This window comes from Podarcis erhardii (assembly GCF_964252035.2).
Source record: "Podarcis erhardii genome assembly, chromosome: 5".
NCBI classification, from domain to species: domain Eukaryota; kingdom Metazoa; phylum Chordata; class Lepidosauria; order Squamata; family Lacertidae; genus Podarcis; species Podarcis erhardii.
Window position 1 is genome coordinate 52,573,485 of NC_138509.1, and position 15,566 is coordinate 52,589,050.

A 15,566-nucleotide genomic window follows, 5' to 3' on the forward strand; every position below is an offset into this window, starting at 1 on the left:
AACTACAGTGCAAAATAGGGATGCGGGTGGCACTGTGGGTTAAACCACAGAGCCTAGCTGATCAGAAGGTCGGCGGTTTGAATCCCCATGACAGGGTGAGCTCCCATTGCTCGGTCCCTGCTCCTGCCAAGCTAGCAGTTCGAAAGCACAAAAGTGCAAGTAGATAAATAGGTACCACTCCGGCGGGAAGGTAAATGGCGTTTCCATGCGCTGCTCTGGTTCGCCAGAAACGGCTTAGTCATGCTGGCCACATGACCCGGAAGCTGTATGCCGGCTCCCTCAGCCAATAAAGCGAGATGAGCACCGCAACCCCAGAGTTGTCCGTGACTGGACCTAATGGTCAGGGGTCCCTTTTCCTTTACCTTTACAGTGCAAAATGCAGAGAAATCTAAATTTCAAAGAATAGCTGCATTTCATCTCGTGTATTGGTTTGAAAAGTATGATAATAGGCTGGTTCACATGAATTTGAGAACTGAATTTATTTCTCTCTGTGTACTAATTTTGTGGTGTTTGCTCTTGAACTATAGTATAGATTCAGAATTATCAACCTTTTGCAGCCTATGGAAACATGTGCAAGCTGGATAGATGATTGTGACCCATGCTACATCCAAGCTTACACCACAACCTGTTGGAAAGGGTATAATGAAATGCCTATTTCAAGCCAAATTTCAGGGAAGCAGGGCAGACCTCTTGCATAAATCTGCACCCATAGGCACCACATTGGCAACCCCAGTACAAATACATACCGAATCATGAATCCTTTCATCCTTCATTCCCCAGGCCCTATATACTTGCTTCTTTTCATCTCTTGAGATGCAGGTACTCAAAGGAAGTGCTCTGTCGATTCATGAGCACTGTTTCCCTGAGTAAGTATGCTGGATACAAATTTTCTCTAATCATGTCTACCAGAAAGTTGGGCCTCTCAAATGGAGATTAAACATAAATAAATTCATGCTTGTTGTGTTGCAGCAGCCCTGGTGAAACAACCTAAGGGGGCAGTAAACAGCGTCTTGTAACACAGAAATTAATTATGATGCCACAGAAACCAATTATTTTTATGCAAATTAAAGTACACTTGTTTAGATTGCAATAAGGTTTCCAGCTAGAATGCTCAGTGTCTTGTGCACCTTGAGAGTTTGCCAGGAGAAACCTTAGTGAAGTGGAGAAAAGACAATTCTCTGGTATTTTGCCTCCAACCCACTTCCAGCTAACAGGCAAGGTGATCAGGGGCAGCTTTGAAGTCACTTTGGTCTGCAGAGGACTGAAAAACAGCTCTTAGCCATAATACAATAACACCCAAGTGAGTTTTTATCCCTAAGCTATTACATTTCCCAACATCTTACAAACTTCAGAAATATCTAAATGCATTTTTTTTACAGTCTTACTATTTCATAGATGAAAGCCCCCAGAAATTGGAAACTAGAAAACCAGCTTCAACTTAACATTCTTAAGATCTTCCTTAGTTAGCTCCCAATAGATAAAAACCATTGTTGTTGTTGTTGTTAATCATGTTCATAGCGTTTCTTGAGATGAGCAAACTTTACAGTTGGGTTTGTGAATGTCCTTTCCTTCACCATCCCAACAAACCAGTGAGGCAAGTCAATATGGTTTCTGTTTTACAAAAGGACTCACTCAGATATAAGAACTGCACCACAGACTACACTTGTTACTCAATAGTGCTCCAAGCTCAGTAGATTACAAGCTGCATTGTGTGATGCAATTTGCAATCATATTGTGGCATGCGCTGTGATTGTCCTCAGGAATCCAGCACAGCATGGTAAAGGGAGATTTATGCGTACTATTGGTGAAAATCGTTTCCTCCACCCACAATAATTTATATCAAGAAAATTGTTCCCAAATGAACTTCCCAATGGGAGTTCAATTCCTAATGCAAAGTACTATGGGGGGGGCATATTTTCACAATATCATGGCATGGAGGGAAGGCTTAAACCTCCCCTCACCATGTGCTGTGTTCCCAAGGCCAACCAACACCTTCTGCATTGTTTAATTTGTGTTGTTGTGTTTTTTAACTGCAATGAGATTGATAGAGTCACACAAGTCCTCAATTCAGCACAAACTGAGGTGGAAGAGTAGGCTGCAGGGACTGGCTGGTGCCATCCTGTCAGGGCGGAGGAAGGGGGGTGCGGTGGGTGCAGGTCGTCCCGGGTGTCATCACTGAGGGGGGTGACAAAATGCCAGGCAGTACTCACCGTGGGGCCTGCAGTGCACCCGAGCCACACGTCTGTCCTGGGAGAGACACGGTGGCTTGGGCGCGCACAGGCTCCATGCTGCCCAAACAGTCCACCTGCTGCCTCCCCTCCAGCTGTAAAAAAAAAAAGCCCTTCCTGACAAGATGCATCTCTCCCCGACGTTATTCGTGTTCACATGGAATTTAAAAACATTCTTGTTCTCCCCAGGTCTTTGGTGGCTAAAACGCTGTTCCTGGCAAATTGAAAAATATTAGTTGGGAGGATATTTGGTTTGTTTTATTCTTACTGGTTTATTATTAAAGAAATATGTGTGTTGTTTTTATCATTTTATTAGTATTTACCACACTGGGCTCCTTTGGAAAGAAAGAAAGAGTGAAAATGCAATAAACGAATAACAACAACAACAACATGAGCTGCAGGTGCAATCTGAGGTGGGAGAGTTGAGTGTCTAACTTCAGATAAAAGTGCAAAAGATGCAGGTCTCCAGAGGCTCGACTTATAAACTCTCCTGCTTTGCCCACTTTCAAACTTTCTCAAGCTGTTGCATTAGAGTAAGCAGTGAGTCCAGATCCATGCAGTCCCATGGCAAGCCCATGATAGTAGTCCAAACATTTATTGTTTGTTTGGGAGCTGTTGGAAAGCATATCGTGACAAGGAAGTGATGCCTGCAAAGCTGAAGTCATGCAAGGGTGGGAAAAAAATTCACTGATCTCTAAAACAGATCAGTGCATCTTTATGCACCCTTTTATTTAGCCAAGCTTTGATTGTATAATGTTCATGTTCGAGCCAAAAGAGTAGTTGGTGTGACTACTCATTTGTGCAGAGGCTTTGCCAAGATGGGGGTAAGCAAGCAGATGCTAAAAGCAGGGAGCTAAGTTGGACAAATATGCAATGTCCTGGAGAGCATGTGTTAATTAGATTAATTTGCCTATAAAAGGGCACAAGATGTATTGCAAGCTATCTCCTTCCATTGGTAGCTAGCTGTAAAATCTTTCAGAAAGCAGCAAAAAGTCAGTGTTGAACTAATCAAATGTGAGTGCGTAATGAGCAACAGAAAATATTGTTATAGGTTTGTGGGGTGCACGGACTCCTCTACTGAACATAAGCTGTCAATATTTTGCATGCTGACCAGCAACACTGAAATACCTCCTATGGGTGAACCTTCACAAGAGCTAGTAGTAACCACCTTATCTTCACCCCATTCAGTAAAACAGCTGTATGGTTGCTTTAGTGAGTTTCTGCTTTCCTAAAGCACCAAATTAAAAACCTGTATAAAGCAAGCACAGTTGCTAAAAAAAAGAGTTCCATTATCAGTCCCCCCAATGCAGTTGCTTTCTTATATGGCAATTAGAGCCAGTCTTTTTAAAAAAATAATAATAATCCAAAATTGTATGCATGCAGCTACATGTGTTTGGAAGGCCAAAGAGTACTCAGGAAATATCTTCCCTTGCTTACTGGGACTGTATAGCCATACTGATCTCATTGTCCTCCTAATTCCTAGGTTTCTGCCAGCTCCTGGCAATAGTTACCCAGTGCATATTCTTCCAAACTTATCACACTGCCACAGCCTAGATTTCTCCCTCTTCACATTTTGAGAGACATGCTTTATGAATAGCCTTGCAATGGAAATAGACTTTGACTAAATATAATTACTTCCGAATAGAATTGCCTGTACTAGTTCTCTAATTTGCCAGTTCTCTCGTTTCCAGTCAAAACAATATGACACATTATCTGGAAACATCAACCCATCTTTTTAAAAAGCCCTAGGATTGCTTACATTCTCATTACAACTGTTGTCAGTCTCATGCTAGATCACTGAAACAGTAGATTCAGGTGAGCAAGGTATGGCTTGCGGGCTACATGCCAGCAGTGGCACTTGATAGCATGACTTTGGGACTCTTGAGAGTGTATAGACGTCTGGCTTCGCCTCCCACTTCATTGCATAATTAGCAATCTCTCCCTCTCCACCGTCATTGCTTAAAGTAATTTTCTAGTGTTTGTGATTATTGAAATAATGGTGTGTGCTACAGAGGCAGGAGGAAACCAAGTGGACAGAAGTCCAGTTGCTTCCGCCCACATTTTCACAGCTGCAAACCCCTCCCTTGATATCTGACAGACAGGCTCAAATTTCTTCACATCTGAGGATAATATGATGAGTAAACGGTGAGTAAAATAAAACTTGGGTTCTTTTTATTTTGTTTTGTTCTTCCCCTTTGAACATTTAGAGGACAGGCTTACCATTCTAAATATCTCAAGAACTTGGAGAGAAAGAAATAAGAAAATTCCTGCACTTCATATGTCACAATTACTACCGGGAGAATTATTATAGGAAGCAGCAGCAAAAGGAAATAAGAAAGGTTGGATTGATTTAGGTGATGCAGCGTGATTGACAGATCAGCCTTTATGGTTATTCTCAGCCATCTATCTAAGCTGTCCACCGTTGGAGATGAGAATACACTGCCCTTTAAGAAGGAAGTGTTGCACAAAAGTTCTGCTTCTGGCAGAGGACTGAATCTGACTCCTACCTCTCTGGCAGGCAGTCTGAAAGGGTAAACACCAAACGAGGGAGCAACAGGTTCCTGTGGTCCTGGCATGGCCCTAGCCCCTCAAGCAGAGACTTTGGACGAGATCCAGAACCCCCAGATTCTTTTACCGGAATACCCTAATTCTGGAGGGGCAGGTGATGGCCACACCTCCCCTCCCGCACATTTCTGTAAACCAATGCCTAACCACCACATGAGCCTAGCGCTTGCTGCCAGTACCCTCACCTCACAACCAGTCCTTTAAGCCATCACGGACTTCGGCCAACCACACATCATTACCTTCGTCAGATAAATGCACTCCATCTGCCCTAAACAGGGCTGCATTAGAGAATGCAATGCCTGGGTGGGGGGATCACCCTGCCAACCAGGGATAACACCTTCCACACTACCATGTAGTCTACCCACTTCCGGGCATTATTTGTTACAACTACCGACTCCACAAGCCTTAATGAGTGCCTGTGAAAATAACAAATCCCTAAAGCACTCCTAGCCAACGCAAGTTAAGCCACAGCAACAACAACAAAGCCCCCAGCCCGAACCCCCGCCCCCGCCCATGGTTCCCCCCACCCCTCGTAAGAACCACCCCCAGCTCACTACCCCCCCCAACAAGAACACCAACACGGTAATACACTTTAACAGCAATCAACGTCAAAATTGAGAAATAAACTGGACCGAAGCCAGCAAATTAGAGGCAGGACAGCCCCCACAATGAAAGGAAACAATCAAGAGGCAGGGAACGGGACTGTATATCCTAAGTAGAAAGGCAACGGAGGGTGATGAGAATATCAAATACAGTTCTAAATGGAAGTGAGGGACACCCACGGAGAAAACGGGAAGGAATAAGGTAACCTAGGACTAGGAAGCCACAAGTGGGAGGTGGGAGAAGGGGAGGGGAAGGCTCACACAGCGAGGAAGGTTTGTGGAAGGTCCGGGGGGGTTGATTTTAGGGAGCTGAAGAAGAGATCGAGAACCTAAGGAGAGAGTTAGAAGGAAGCAAGTACAGGATTTTCTAACGAAGAGAGAAATTAATGAGGGCAATGGTGGGTATAGCTACGGCCTTGAACAATGCACCAGACAACCGTCTCAGCTCAGTTCGGCAGCACGAAGCAAGTGCCCCACCGACGTCATGCTGCTGCATTTATAGGATTCTGGGATCACGCCACTTGCCCCAATAGGCCCAAACAGCCAGGCACGATCCCAGGGCCCAACTGACAAGGCTTGGGCCACACCTAGTAACAACTCACCCCGTGTGGGTGGCTTAAGGGGCCCGAGCGCAACCAGGACCCTCAATTTAGGAGGATCCCATTTCTGGACACATAGTTCATATGTACTGACTTTTCACAGTCACTTAATACTAATCTAAATACAGTAGATCTCCACACTTTCCTGTAGCTGCTCTGAGCTCCATCAAGAAACATATACTATCAGAAGCCATAAAATATAGCAGTTTAGTCAAACCAATTCTATAGTATGTAAAAAGTATGTATTGTTTTTTCTAAGAAGTTCTGTGATTGTTCCCTGTTGGGATATCTTGATGTGCAAAATCACGGCACATAAGTGTTTGTTCTCATGGGACGTGCTTGTCTAAACGACCTTCTTCTGATGAAGGTTCAGTGATGCAGACTTGTGTGGTGTCCTTATGTTACTTATCAGGATCATGATATGCAAATGACTCAGATTTATTCTAAAAGAATAGGCAAAAGAACAGAACACTAAATACCAAATTAGATACTAGCACATAGCGTAAATCCCCAAAGAAAACACAGGCACTCAAGAGCTCTCTTTCAAGAACTGACTATTCCAGTTAATATTTGACTTTCTATTCCCTGCTGCATGGCTACACACTCCAAGCAATTCCTGGAATTTCCTGCTGATAGAATAAAGTTTCAACCTTGGAACAGATATGTGTTCCAAAACACCTACTTGGTACTTGGTGATATTAGCACACACTTGGGCCCAGAAGCCTCAAGACTTAATCTTAATTAGAGATTTGACAAATCACCATCCATCACACCTTGTCCCTCAAAAAGTTTCTACGGTGTGCAAAATTATATAATTAAAACTTAGTTCTAATAAATTGAAAAGCACTAACGTGTGCTACCTAATGTCCCCTGCATCTTGCATTTGTGGACAAAACTCTAAGGCAATGGTGAGAAACATTTAGCTCTGCAGATGTTATTGGACATAACTCCCACCATCTCTGACCATTGGCCATACTGACTGGGGTTGATGGGAGCTGGAGTCCAGAAATATCTCAAGAGCTACCTATGTACTATGAGAGCATATTGGGTCTGTAGAGCATTGCAGCCTGAAACAGCCAATCACTGTGTTATTGTTGATAAAAAGTTGTTCCTTTCTTCTGTGGGTTTTTTTGGGGGGGCAGGGGGGCTCTTTGCCCCATCCAATGTAGCATTTACTCAAAGAAAAATATATATCAAAATAGTCCCTGTTCTGAATGGAGGCAATATTTCAAAGAGGCAGGTTAAATTTTATTTAAACCCTATTGCAGAGATTAAGGCCTCTTCATGCAATTCGGAAGCACATCTGGTTGAAGTCTGAGATATCAAAAACTGCATGGTGACTTATCCCTGACCTCTGACTTTCTTTAAAAAGTTAAGAATAAATATACAGAAACATGATCATCTGGACTGGGGTGGAGTGGGAGTAGCGAGTGGGGTGGGGTGGACGTTTGAGTGATATTATTTTCCACAACCTAAGCTGAACCTGTTTGAAATGTGTGGAACACTTTTATTTGAAATCGTAAATGCTGTGGAGTATGTGAGAAAGCATTAAAAATCTGTAGAGCACTGAAGCTGCAAACCTAACTTTTGAGCCATGCCACTGAAGGTTAGGATAAGGTGGGGCTAACCTTCTACTGGATTCTGCTGGTGTGAAGAGCTCTGCCGCGGCAACTGGGAGGCTGAGAAGTTGCTGTTGCTGGGTTCTCCCACACTTGGTGGCTTGCAGAAAAGCCCTGAAATGGGGATTGGGGGGAGTTTGCTTGGGCTTTGGATCTGAGTGATCTCCCAGCTACACCAGTCTGAACTTGGCACAGTAAAATGGAAAAGAACCACCACCTTTGCCTTTTGCCCTGGCTGGGGCAAATGAAAAGGCTACCCCACTACTCCCAGGCTGAGGCTTAGGACTACCAAGCCATTAATTAATTAATCCATCTATCTATTTATTTATTGTTATTCAAATATCAATAAGTAATACATAATAATAAATATGAATTATAGTTCCTAACATGGTAGGCATTTTACTCCTGACATAGTAGATATTTTACTATTGTCAGAGGTTCACAACCATGGCAAAGCTTTACAATTCTGGAAGAATGGTTGCAGCCAGAGCAAAATGCAAATAAACACAAAAGATGATTGACATCTAATGGAATTTGCCTTAGCCTAACCCCTTTAGTGATCTTGTTCTACAGGCCTGCCTTCCCACATTGATTTGAAACTCTGAAACAGATCCTTCAGACCTTCCTGTCACTGGTTGGTAGAGCTGTCATCTTTGTGCATTGTACATTCTTTGATGAATATATATATATATATATATATATTTCACAACTCCCATTTTGACAAGTAACTGCAGGTCTTATTTTCAAAAGCAGTTATCATCCAGCTGTTATAGAAGCTTAGTATGATGAGTTGCAGGGAATGAGTCCCCCCCCCCTTGATCCAACTCAAATGAAAATACTAATCTCTTTTGAAGATAAAGTAAAAATCATTTTATCCCAAAACTTTAAAGAAAGAGAACGTCTGAATCAGATAGCCTTTAGGAAAAAAACAAACTGTACACGAGAAGAGGGGTCATAGACTAGTGGGGGAGCATTCGTTTAGCAAGCAGAAGGTTCTGAGTTCAATGCCTGCTCTCTCTATTTAAAAAGAATCTGGTAGCCGGTCATGTCAAAGACCATCTGCCTGAGACTCTGGAGTGCTGCTGCTAGAGTAGACAATAGGTGGTTAGATGGACAAACTGACTAACCTGGAATAAATCAGCTTCCTATGCTCCTACAAACATAGTAGGGGATGTTCTCCATTATTGGGGTTCTGACAAAAATATATATCACTACAGATCTCTGATGAGAAGGTTAAACCAGAACTTCTGCAATAGAGTTAGATCATGTCAGCTAATAATGCAATAGTTTTATCCCATATCTGCAGCAACCACACACTCCTTGTGTGGGGGGTTCATAGTACATCAAGACATAAAGAGTTGAATAAACATTCACAAACTTTTTATTGATAATTATTACTTAAATAGGTTGAGGATCTATAAAACTGTGTAACATGCAGAAAACAGCATTTTTAGAGAAATCGAAGACTGGAACTGAGGGGAGTTGGGGGGTGAGGGGGTCAGTTCTGTGGGGGAAGGGAGGAAAAAAGGGGGGAAATAAGGATGATATGTTTCTGGATAATATGTTTTGTTTTAATTTTGAATAAAAAAAGTAATTTTTTAAAAAAGACATAAAGAAAAAGAGGGACATAACGTGTAAGTTTTCCCCTATTGCTGTGTGGTTGCGATTCAAAATGTGTGTTATCTCTCTAGATTTTCAAGCACCTCATCTTTTTTTCATATTGTTTTCCTCGAGAATATAGTTGCAGCTGCAAAAACTCCCCATGACAGCAAGCGCTGAACCAGACCCACCCACAGCATTGGGCAATTATACATCATTACAGCACATTGTGTATCTGTGTGTCTCCCCCACCATGCATGAAATAATAATGGCCTTGCAGATGGAAAAGTCATTACACTTTTGTTTAATGGTGTTGGAAGTGAAATTAATAAGATCAAAGAAAGCACAAGATTGCTAGATTCCTTTGCTCTTCCAAATAACATTTCCCTGTAAAAGTTGGTACAATAGACTTCTTGTGGCCTGTAAGGAGAAGGAGAAGGGAGGGCATTTTGAGAAAGACTTTTTTACCCCAGCCATATTCACATTTCCATAATTCAATCTGGACTAATGTGTTGTAATGAGATGAAAGCCTCACCACAATAATGCTGCTCCTTTTAAGGCAATCTATCTCCTTTGTTGCTGTGAAATTCTTATACTCTATAACCCTATTGTATTTTGCTAGAATTTGCTTACAGTAATAATGTGCAATTTTTGCTGCACCAAAAAAATGCAATAAAGTGATTTAGAAAAATATGTACATAATAGATAGAAAATGACGTGTGAAAATGATTTGGTTGAGCAGTCTGCAAATAGGAAGGCTTATATGATACTTTGCCATGCTGAATCTAGTTTAATGGTTGGAGCATAAGTGCTGAATACAGAAAATCTCCACTTTCATTTGTATAAAAGTTGTTGCTTTTATGGGTTTAGGGGGAAGCTTTAAAATGTGCAATCAACATCTTGTTAATGCTTAGAAACCAAACTGGAGAAGTTCTAGGCAATGATTCTTGTGAACTGAAAACATATTTCCTATCCTTCCCCATTGCCGCTCTCCTTCTACAATTTTATGACTTATTTAAAGTAGGTATGCATTTCTACTACAATATTATTTTGGGGGGAGGTGAGGGGGTAGGTAGGTGTGGTCTATGACCCCATTGAGGTGGCTTGAGAGACCGCCTTATCCCTTATATACCTAGTAGGCCATTGCTGTCTGCAGGAGAGCTTCATCTACCAGAGAGGGCAAGCTTTCTGGAGCTCACTTTCATCTAACTCAGATTCTGAGTCCTTACAAAGAAAAATCCGTTAAACTTTGGATCAGATTTCTAAACAAATTCAAGGGCTCTGAACCCATCCATTTCCACAATCACCCCCAAAAGCCATCCCACCACCGATACTGCAATACAAACATTTCTTTCTAGCAATGGCAGCTGAAACATCAACAGCTGCGATGTGCTGGGAGGGGAGAGCAGAAGAGCAAGCCTTTCTCCCTTTCCTCCATCCTGTCTCATCCTAACATGCTTGCTTGCAATGTGAACAAATGCCTGGGGGAACCACAGGATATATGGTTCTCCCAAGGGTTGCTGGAGTTACAATCCCAAGAAAGCATTCCCAACATTTATTACATTAAGAGTACCCAGGAAATATCCCTCACTGCTTACTGCACTACAGTCAGCCCTGCTTTAAAATGAATTTTTAAAAAACAACCCACAGAATTTAATTTTATCAGTAAATAAAGGTTTTATGTTTTGAGGAAGCAAAAGTTTGATAAACACTCTGCTTCTCAGAAACATACAAGAAAGACTCCCTGAGCTGCCTTAATTTTGTTGTGGCTTTTGTTTATATCTCAACAGGAAGCTACATGTAGCCACTTATTGATGTATTACAAACACACCAAAAAAGAAAGAGAGAGAGAGAGGAGGAAAAGATCATACAGAAAAATAATGCGGCCCAACTGTTCTCAGTCCCTCCAATGCTATTTGTGTTAGTGCTGTGCAAAATAAATTATTCCAGGGATGATTCATCCAATACTGCTAACACAAAACACAATAATACATCCCACGAACTCCCTAGGAAGTTCCAAAAAATGCATGCAATTAGTCGTACTAAACACTACAAGTGCATCACACTATTCCCTGCTCTTATTTTTCAGATTTCACTGGATGCTTATCGGCTGGCTGATTACATTGCAGTTAACTATTTATGTACAATTCATACAATTGTTCAAATTTGAGTTCAAGGTAAATCAAATGAGGATTGGTCCGAGCCGTCTCCAAGTCATGGTAAGAAGAGAATGACTTCAGATCGTAGGTTGCCTTGGGGGCAGAACCTGTGTCTAGATAACGCAAAATGATTGAGAAAATCTACTTGAAGCAGTGGAGGAAATACACCAGGTGGTAAATGGCAATGTGATTCCATGCCAGTAAAGAATAAAACCTTAAGAATCCAGCTTTTCTTGGTAGGTTTACCACATTTCTCCTATTTTTTTCCTCCCATTCCCTCCTTAAATCTCATTAGCAATATTATAAGGATTTCACCCACCTTTTTTAGACTGCATTTGCCTTCACAGCATCCATAGACTTGTATTTTTACTGGTTTCCTTATATTACTTTTTATTTATTTTTCATTTTTTATTCACCTGCTATAAAATGATCTCAAGTCAATGTACAATATAAACACTAAAACAGCAGGTGAATTTAAAACAAAGCAAAACAAACAAACAAATACAAAATAGACTCTCATGGCAAAGCCGCATTTATCCAAGTAGGAAAATCTGTCAAAACTAAAATGCAGTCCTTGTTTTCAGGAAGTGCAGATAATGAGTGCCTGTTGTATTTTGACAGGAATACTATTCCACAGACCATGGGCAACCACACTGAAAACCCTGCTCTCAATCACTGTGGAGAGGGCTTCTGTGATCTTTGGAAACTGAAGGAGAAACTTTCCCACAGATTGCAGCAAACTACCAGGTATATAAGAGATAAGGCCATCTCTCAAGTAATCTGGTCCAGAGCTTCATAAGATGCTATATGTTAATACCAGCATCTTGAACTTGGCTCTGTAGCAGATTGGCAGCCAGTGCAAATCTCATAAGCTAGGTGTGATATGCAGGTAGCAGTTTGCCTCTGCAAGCAACTTAGCTTCCCTGTTTTCCTCCAGCTGCAGCCTCTGGACCAACCTCAGGGGTAGCTCCAATGAAGAATTTGGAATAGATAATTGGCTGAAACTCCTGCAATTAGTCTCATCTCTTTTTTTTCTGCCTGTAATATATTAATGGGGGTTTATCCTAAATTTCAGAATTCAGTGTTCTGTCAACAGCTGCTCACCCAATAGCTTTGGGGAGGGGGGGAGAGAGTAATCACTCTAGCTGTTAGAGTTTTCATTGAAAATGTTCTTTCAAGTTAGCTGAAAACTACAATCCTAGGGAGAGACTAAAACAAAAGAAAATGTCCCTGTTATGAGCTGGTATGGTTATGGCTCCGGTGTTCTGCTTCTCTAGCAACTGTAGATATAATAGATATATTTAAAAATATTTTCTAAACATATATATCAATAATTCAATTAAAGTAATGATTGGATGAATAGACATATCAGCAATTAAACAATTCAGAAACATGTTATTAAACAGAATCACTGAAGTTATCAACTATTAATATATAAACCAGCCAATAAATAAATTGCAATAATATAAAGCAAATATGTAAAAGGAACACAAATGATATGCAAGTCTTGTTCCTCTCCAACAAAGTTATTGTAAAAACAGCACAAACCACCTTCCTGATTCCTAGTCCATACACATCAAGTCAGAGTCATGTTAGATTCTGAAGGATGTGAGAAATAGGCTTTCCACATGACTCTAATGTCCTTAGGCCAGCTGCCCTATTTATCATGACATCCTAACCGGATTATGAGGGAAGTCCTGATCTTTGAATTTTTGCCTGTCCCCATTCCACCACAACTGTGCATCTCAAAACCTTCTCTCACAAGGAGCTGTCCAGCAAAAGCAGCGAAATATTCACACCTACTCACTCTTGGAAGGGCCACTGCAGTATCCCACCAGCCCAAATCAGTGGTAGGTATGAAGTGTGATGAGAACAGGAGGTTCAAAATCCTGAAATCATAACCAAGTTTATTGGCAACCATGACAGCACATCCTTGGAGACACTCGGATACCATTAATTTTGTGGCACATTGAAAGCTGACTTTTGAATTAAGCATGTGTAGACATGCTTACTACAAGGATCTTTGCATTGGTGCCTTCACATTCTAGCCCATGGTGATGATTGTTTCTGGCCCTCCTGCATAAAAAATAGATATACAAATAGTCCTCTGCTAGAGTACAGAGTTGAATGTTCAGATACGCAACCTCTCATTTTTTAAATACAGTGGTACCTCGGATTACATACGCTTCAGGTTACATATGCTTCAGGTTACAGACTCCAGTAACCCAGAAATAGTGCTTCAGGTTAAGAACTTTGCTTCAGGATGAGAACAGAAATTGTGTTCCGGTGGCGCGGCGGCAGTGGGAGGCCCCATTAGCTAAAGTGGTGCTTCAGGTTAAGAACAGTTTCAGGTTAAGTACGGACCTCCGGAACAAATTAAGTATTTAACCTGAGGTGCCACTGTATTGGGTTTATATTCCACCCTTCATCAGAAGATCTCAGGGCGATTCAGAAGATAAAAACATGAGAAAAATTACCGAAGAATCACTTTTTGTCAGTACAAGCTACTTCCTCTTGGAATACAGAAAGTAACATTTCACGGTGTACACTTTGCAGTGTTCTACAATGCCCTGCCTTCTTAACTGGCAGCACTGACTACATTCCAAATCCGACACTTTTAATTTTTACAACTTGAGAGCAAATAATATTATTTTATTCATCGGTATTTAAAAGGACTTGAAAGAAAAAACAGTGCTTACATCTATTGACAGCTTTGAACAAAGTGATTCATCATTTAAGTACAAGAGAAAGTTAATTATACTTGGCATCCCTACTCCTGTAATCAGTTTTGTATTTCAAAGCCACTGCTTCTGATTTACACTGCAGCCAGCAGGGTACTGGAGGAGCAAATAAGCTTTTGCATGCATTTTAAGAACTGGAGTACTGAATTTATAGGTCCATAGTTAAAACAGGAATGTCTGCAGAACAAAAATATATAACGAATCAGTTTTGTGTAGCAAAAAAGCAGATATCCCAAACAACCAAGCTTCCGACTGTAAACCAACCATCAGGTGTTTACCTCTGTGGGATGTGCTTGCACTTAAGTGTTCCTGCTGTTCTGTACCTTTAAAGAGTAATTTGCAGATGTTACCAGGAAATGCGTTAAATAGGGTGCCACTTAAGTTTAATTAAGATGGAAGAACTAACTGGTTGCTGGCAGAGGAGGCAGAAGGATGGTTTCCCAGCTGGGACTTACAAAAGAACAAACAGCTTTTGCCCTTGCTATGACCGTGAAATCCACCCATTCACAAACCTGCTCACCTCCCGTGATCTACTGCACTTTCCCCTAAGTTTCCTCCTTTTTCTCAGTCAAAAACTGAAGCACACCTACACTCCCTTAAAGTGGAGAGTGGGAGCATTCTGCATTTTCTCCTATGGGATTCTGCCGCACTGCCATTCTCCTGGAATAGGAATAGGAAGGGGTGAAGCAGTGTAAAGGGAAGCACTAGGTTGGTGGGGGGGGGGGAGGAGCACAGGTGTGAGGCCATCTTCACTTGCCACCTCCATCCTAGTTCTCCTCCATCCTTGCCACTGCTCTGTCCTGCCCCTGCATTTTGCTGCAATTCAAAACTGTACCACAGTTTTAAAAAGTTCTGCTTCCTTCCTGTCCATAACACCAAATAAGACTCGGATCAAAAGGCGATAATAAATACTCTGTACATTATTAAATGATTAAAAGAGGAAGGCTCATACATCAGTGCTAGATAACTAGCTTTGCATAAAGACAATCCCAAGTTCATCTTCCAGCTTCTCCAGGCAGGACTGGGAGAGAGAGGCCCTCCTTGAAACCCTGATGATCTGCTGCCAGTCAGAGTAGACAGTTCTGGGCTAGATGGACCAATAGTCTGAAACAGTGTCTGATATCTGGACAGGTGACATTTAGCAGCATTAGATGGTTGGAATGATACACAGTTTATTATTTGACAGCAGAGTGGTACACTTGGCCTAACCATTTCCTTCAGAGAACCTTGGCCATATTAATGTTTGCTAAGGGAATTCTGCAATGACAAACCTAGATAGCATCTTAAAAAGCAGAGACATCACCTTGCCAGCAAAGGTCCGTATAGTTAAAGCTATGGTTTTCCCAGTAGTGATGTATGGAAGTGAGAGCTGGACCATAAAGAAGGCTGATCGCCGAAGAATTGATGCTTTTAATTATGGTGCTGGAGGAAACTTGAGAGTCCCATGAACTGCA

General features: G+C 41.5%; 1 protein-coding gene across 1 annotated transcript in view; it reads right to left on the minus strand.

Moving 5' to 3' along the window:
• Positions 1-6,337: 6,337 nt before the first annotated feature.
• The window catches only part of LOC309342771 (uncharacterized protein), a gene marked incomplete at its 3' end in the record, with an annotated part of 56,466 nt that continues 47,237 nt past the window's right edge, over positions 6,338-15,566 (minus strand). The window contains exons 4-6 of the mRNA XM_081863597.1: positions 9,465-9,632; positions 7,623-7,727; positions 6,338-6,437 (exon numbers count right to left, since the gene is read on the minus strand). Of these exons, the coding sequence (XP_081719723.1) occupies positions 6,338-6,437; positions 7,623-7,727; positions 9,465-9,632 (373 nt within the window). The remainder of the gene's footprint in view (positions 6,438-7,622; positions 7,728-9,464; positions 9,633-15,566) is intronic.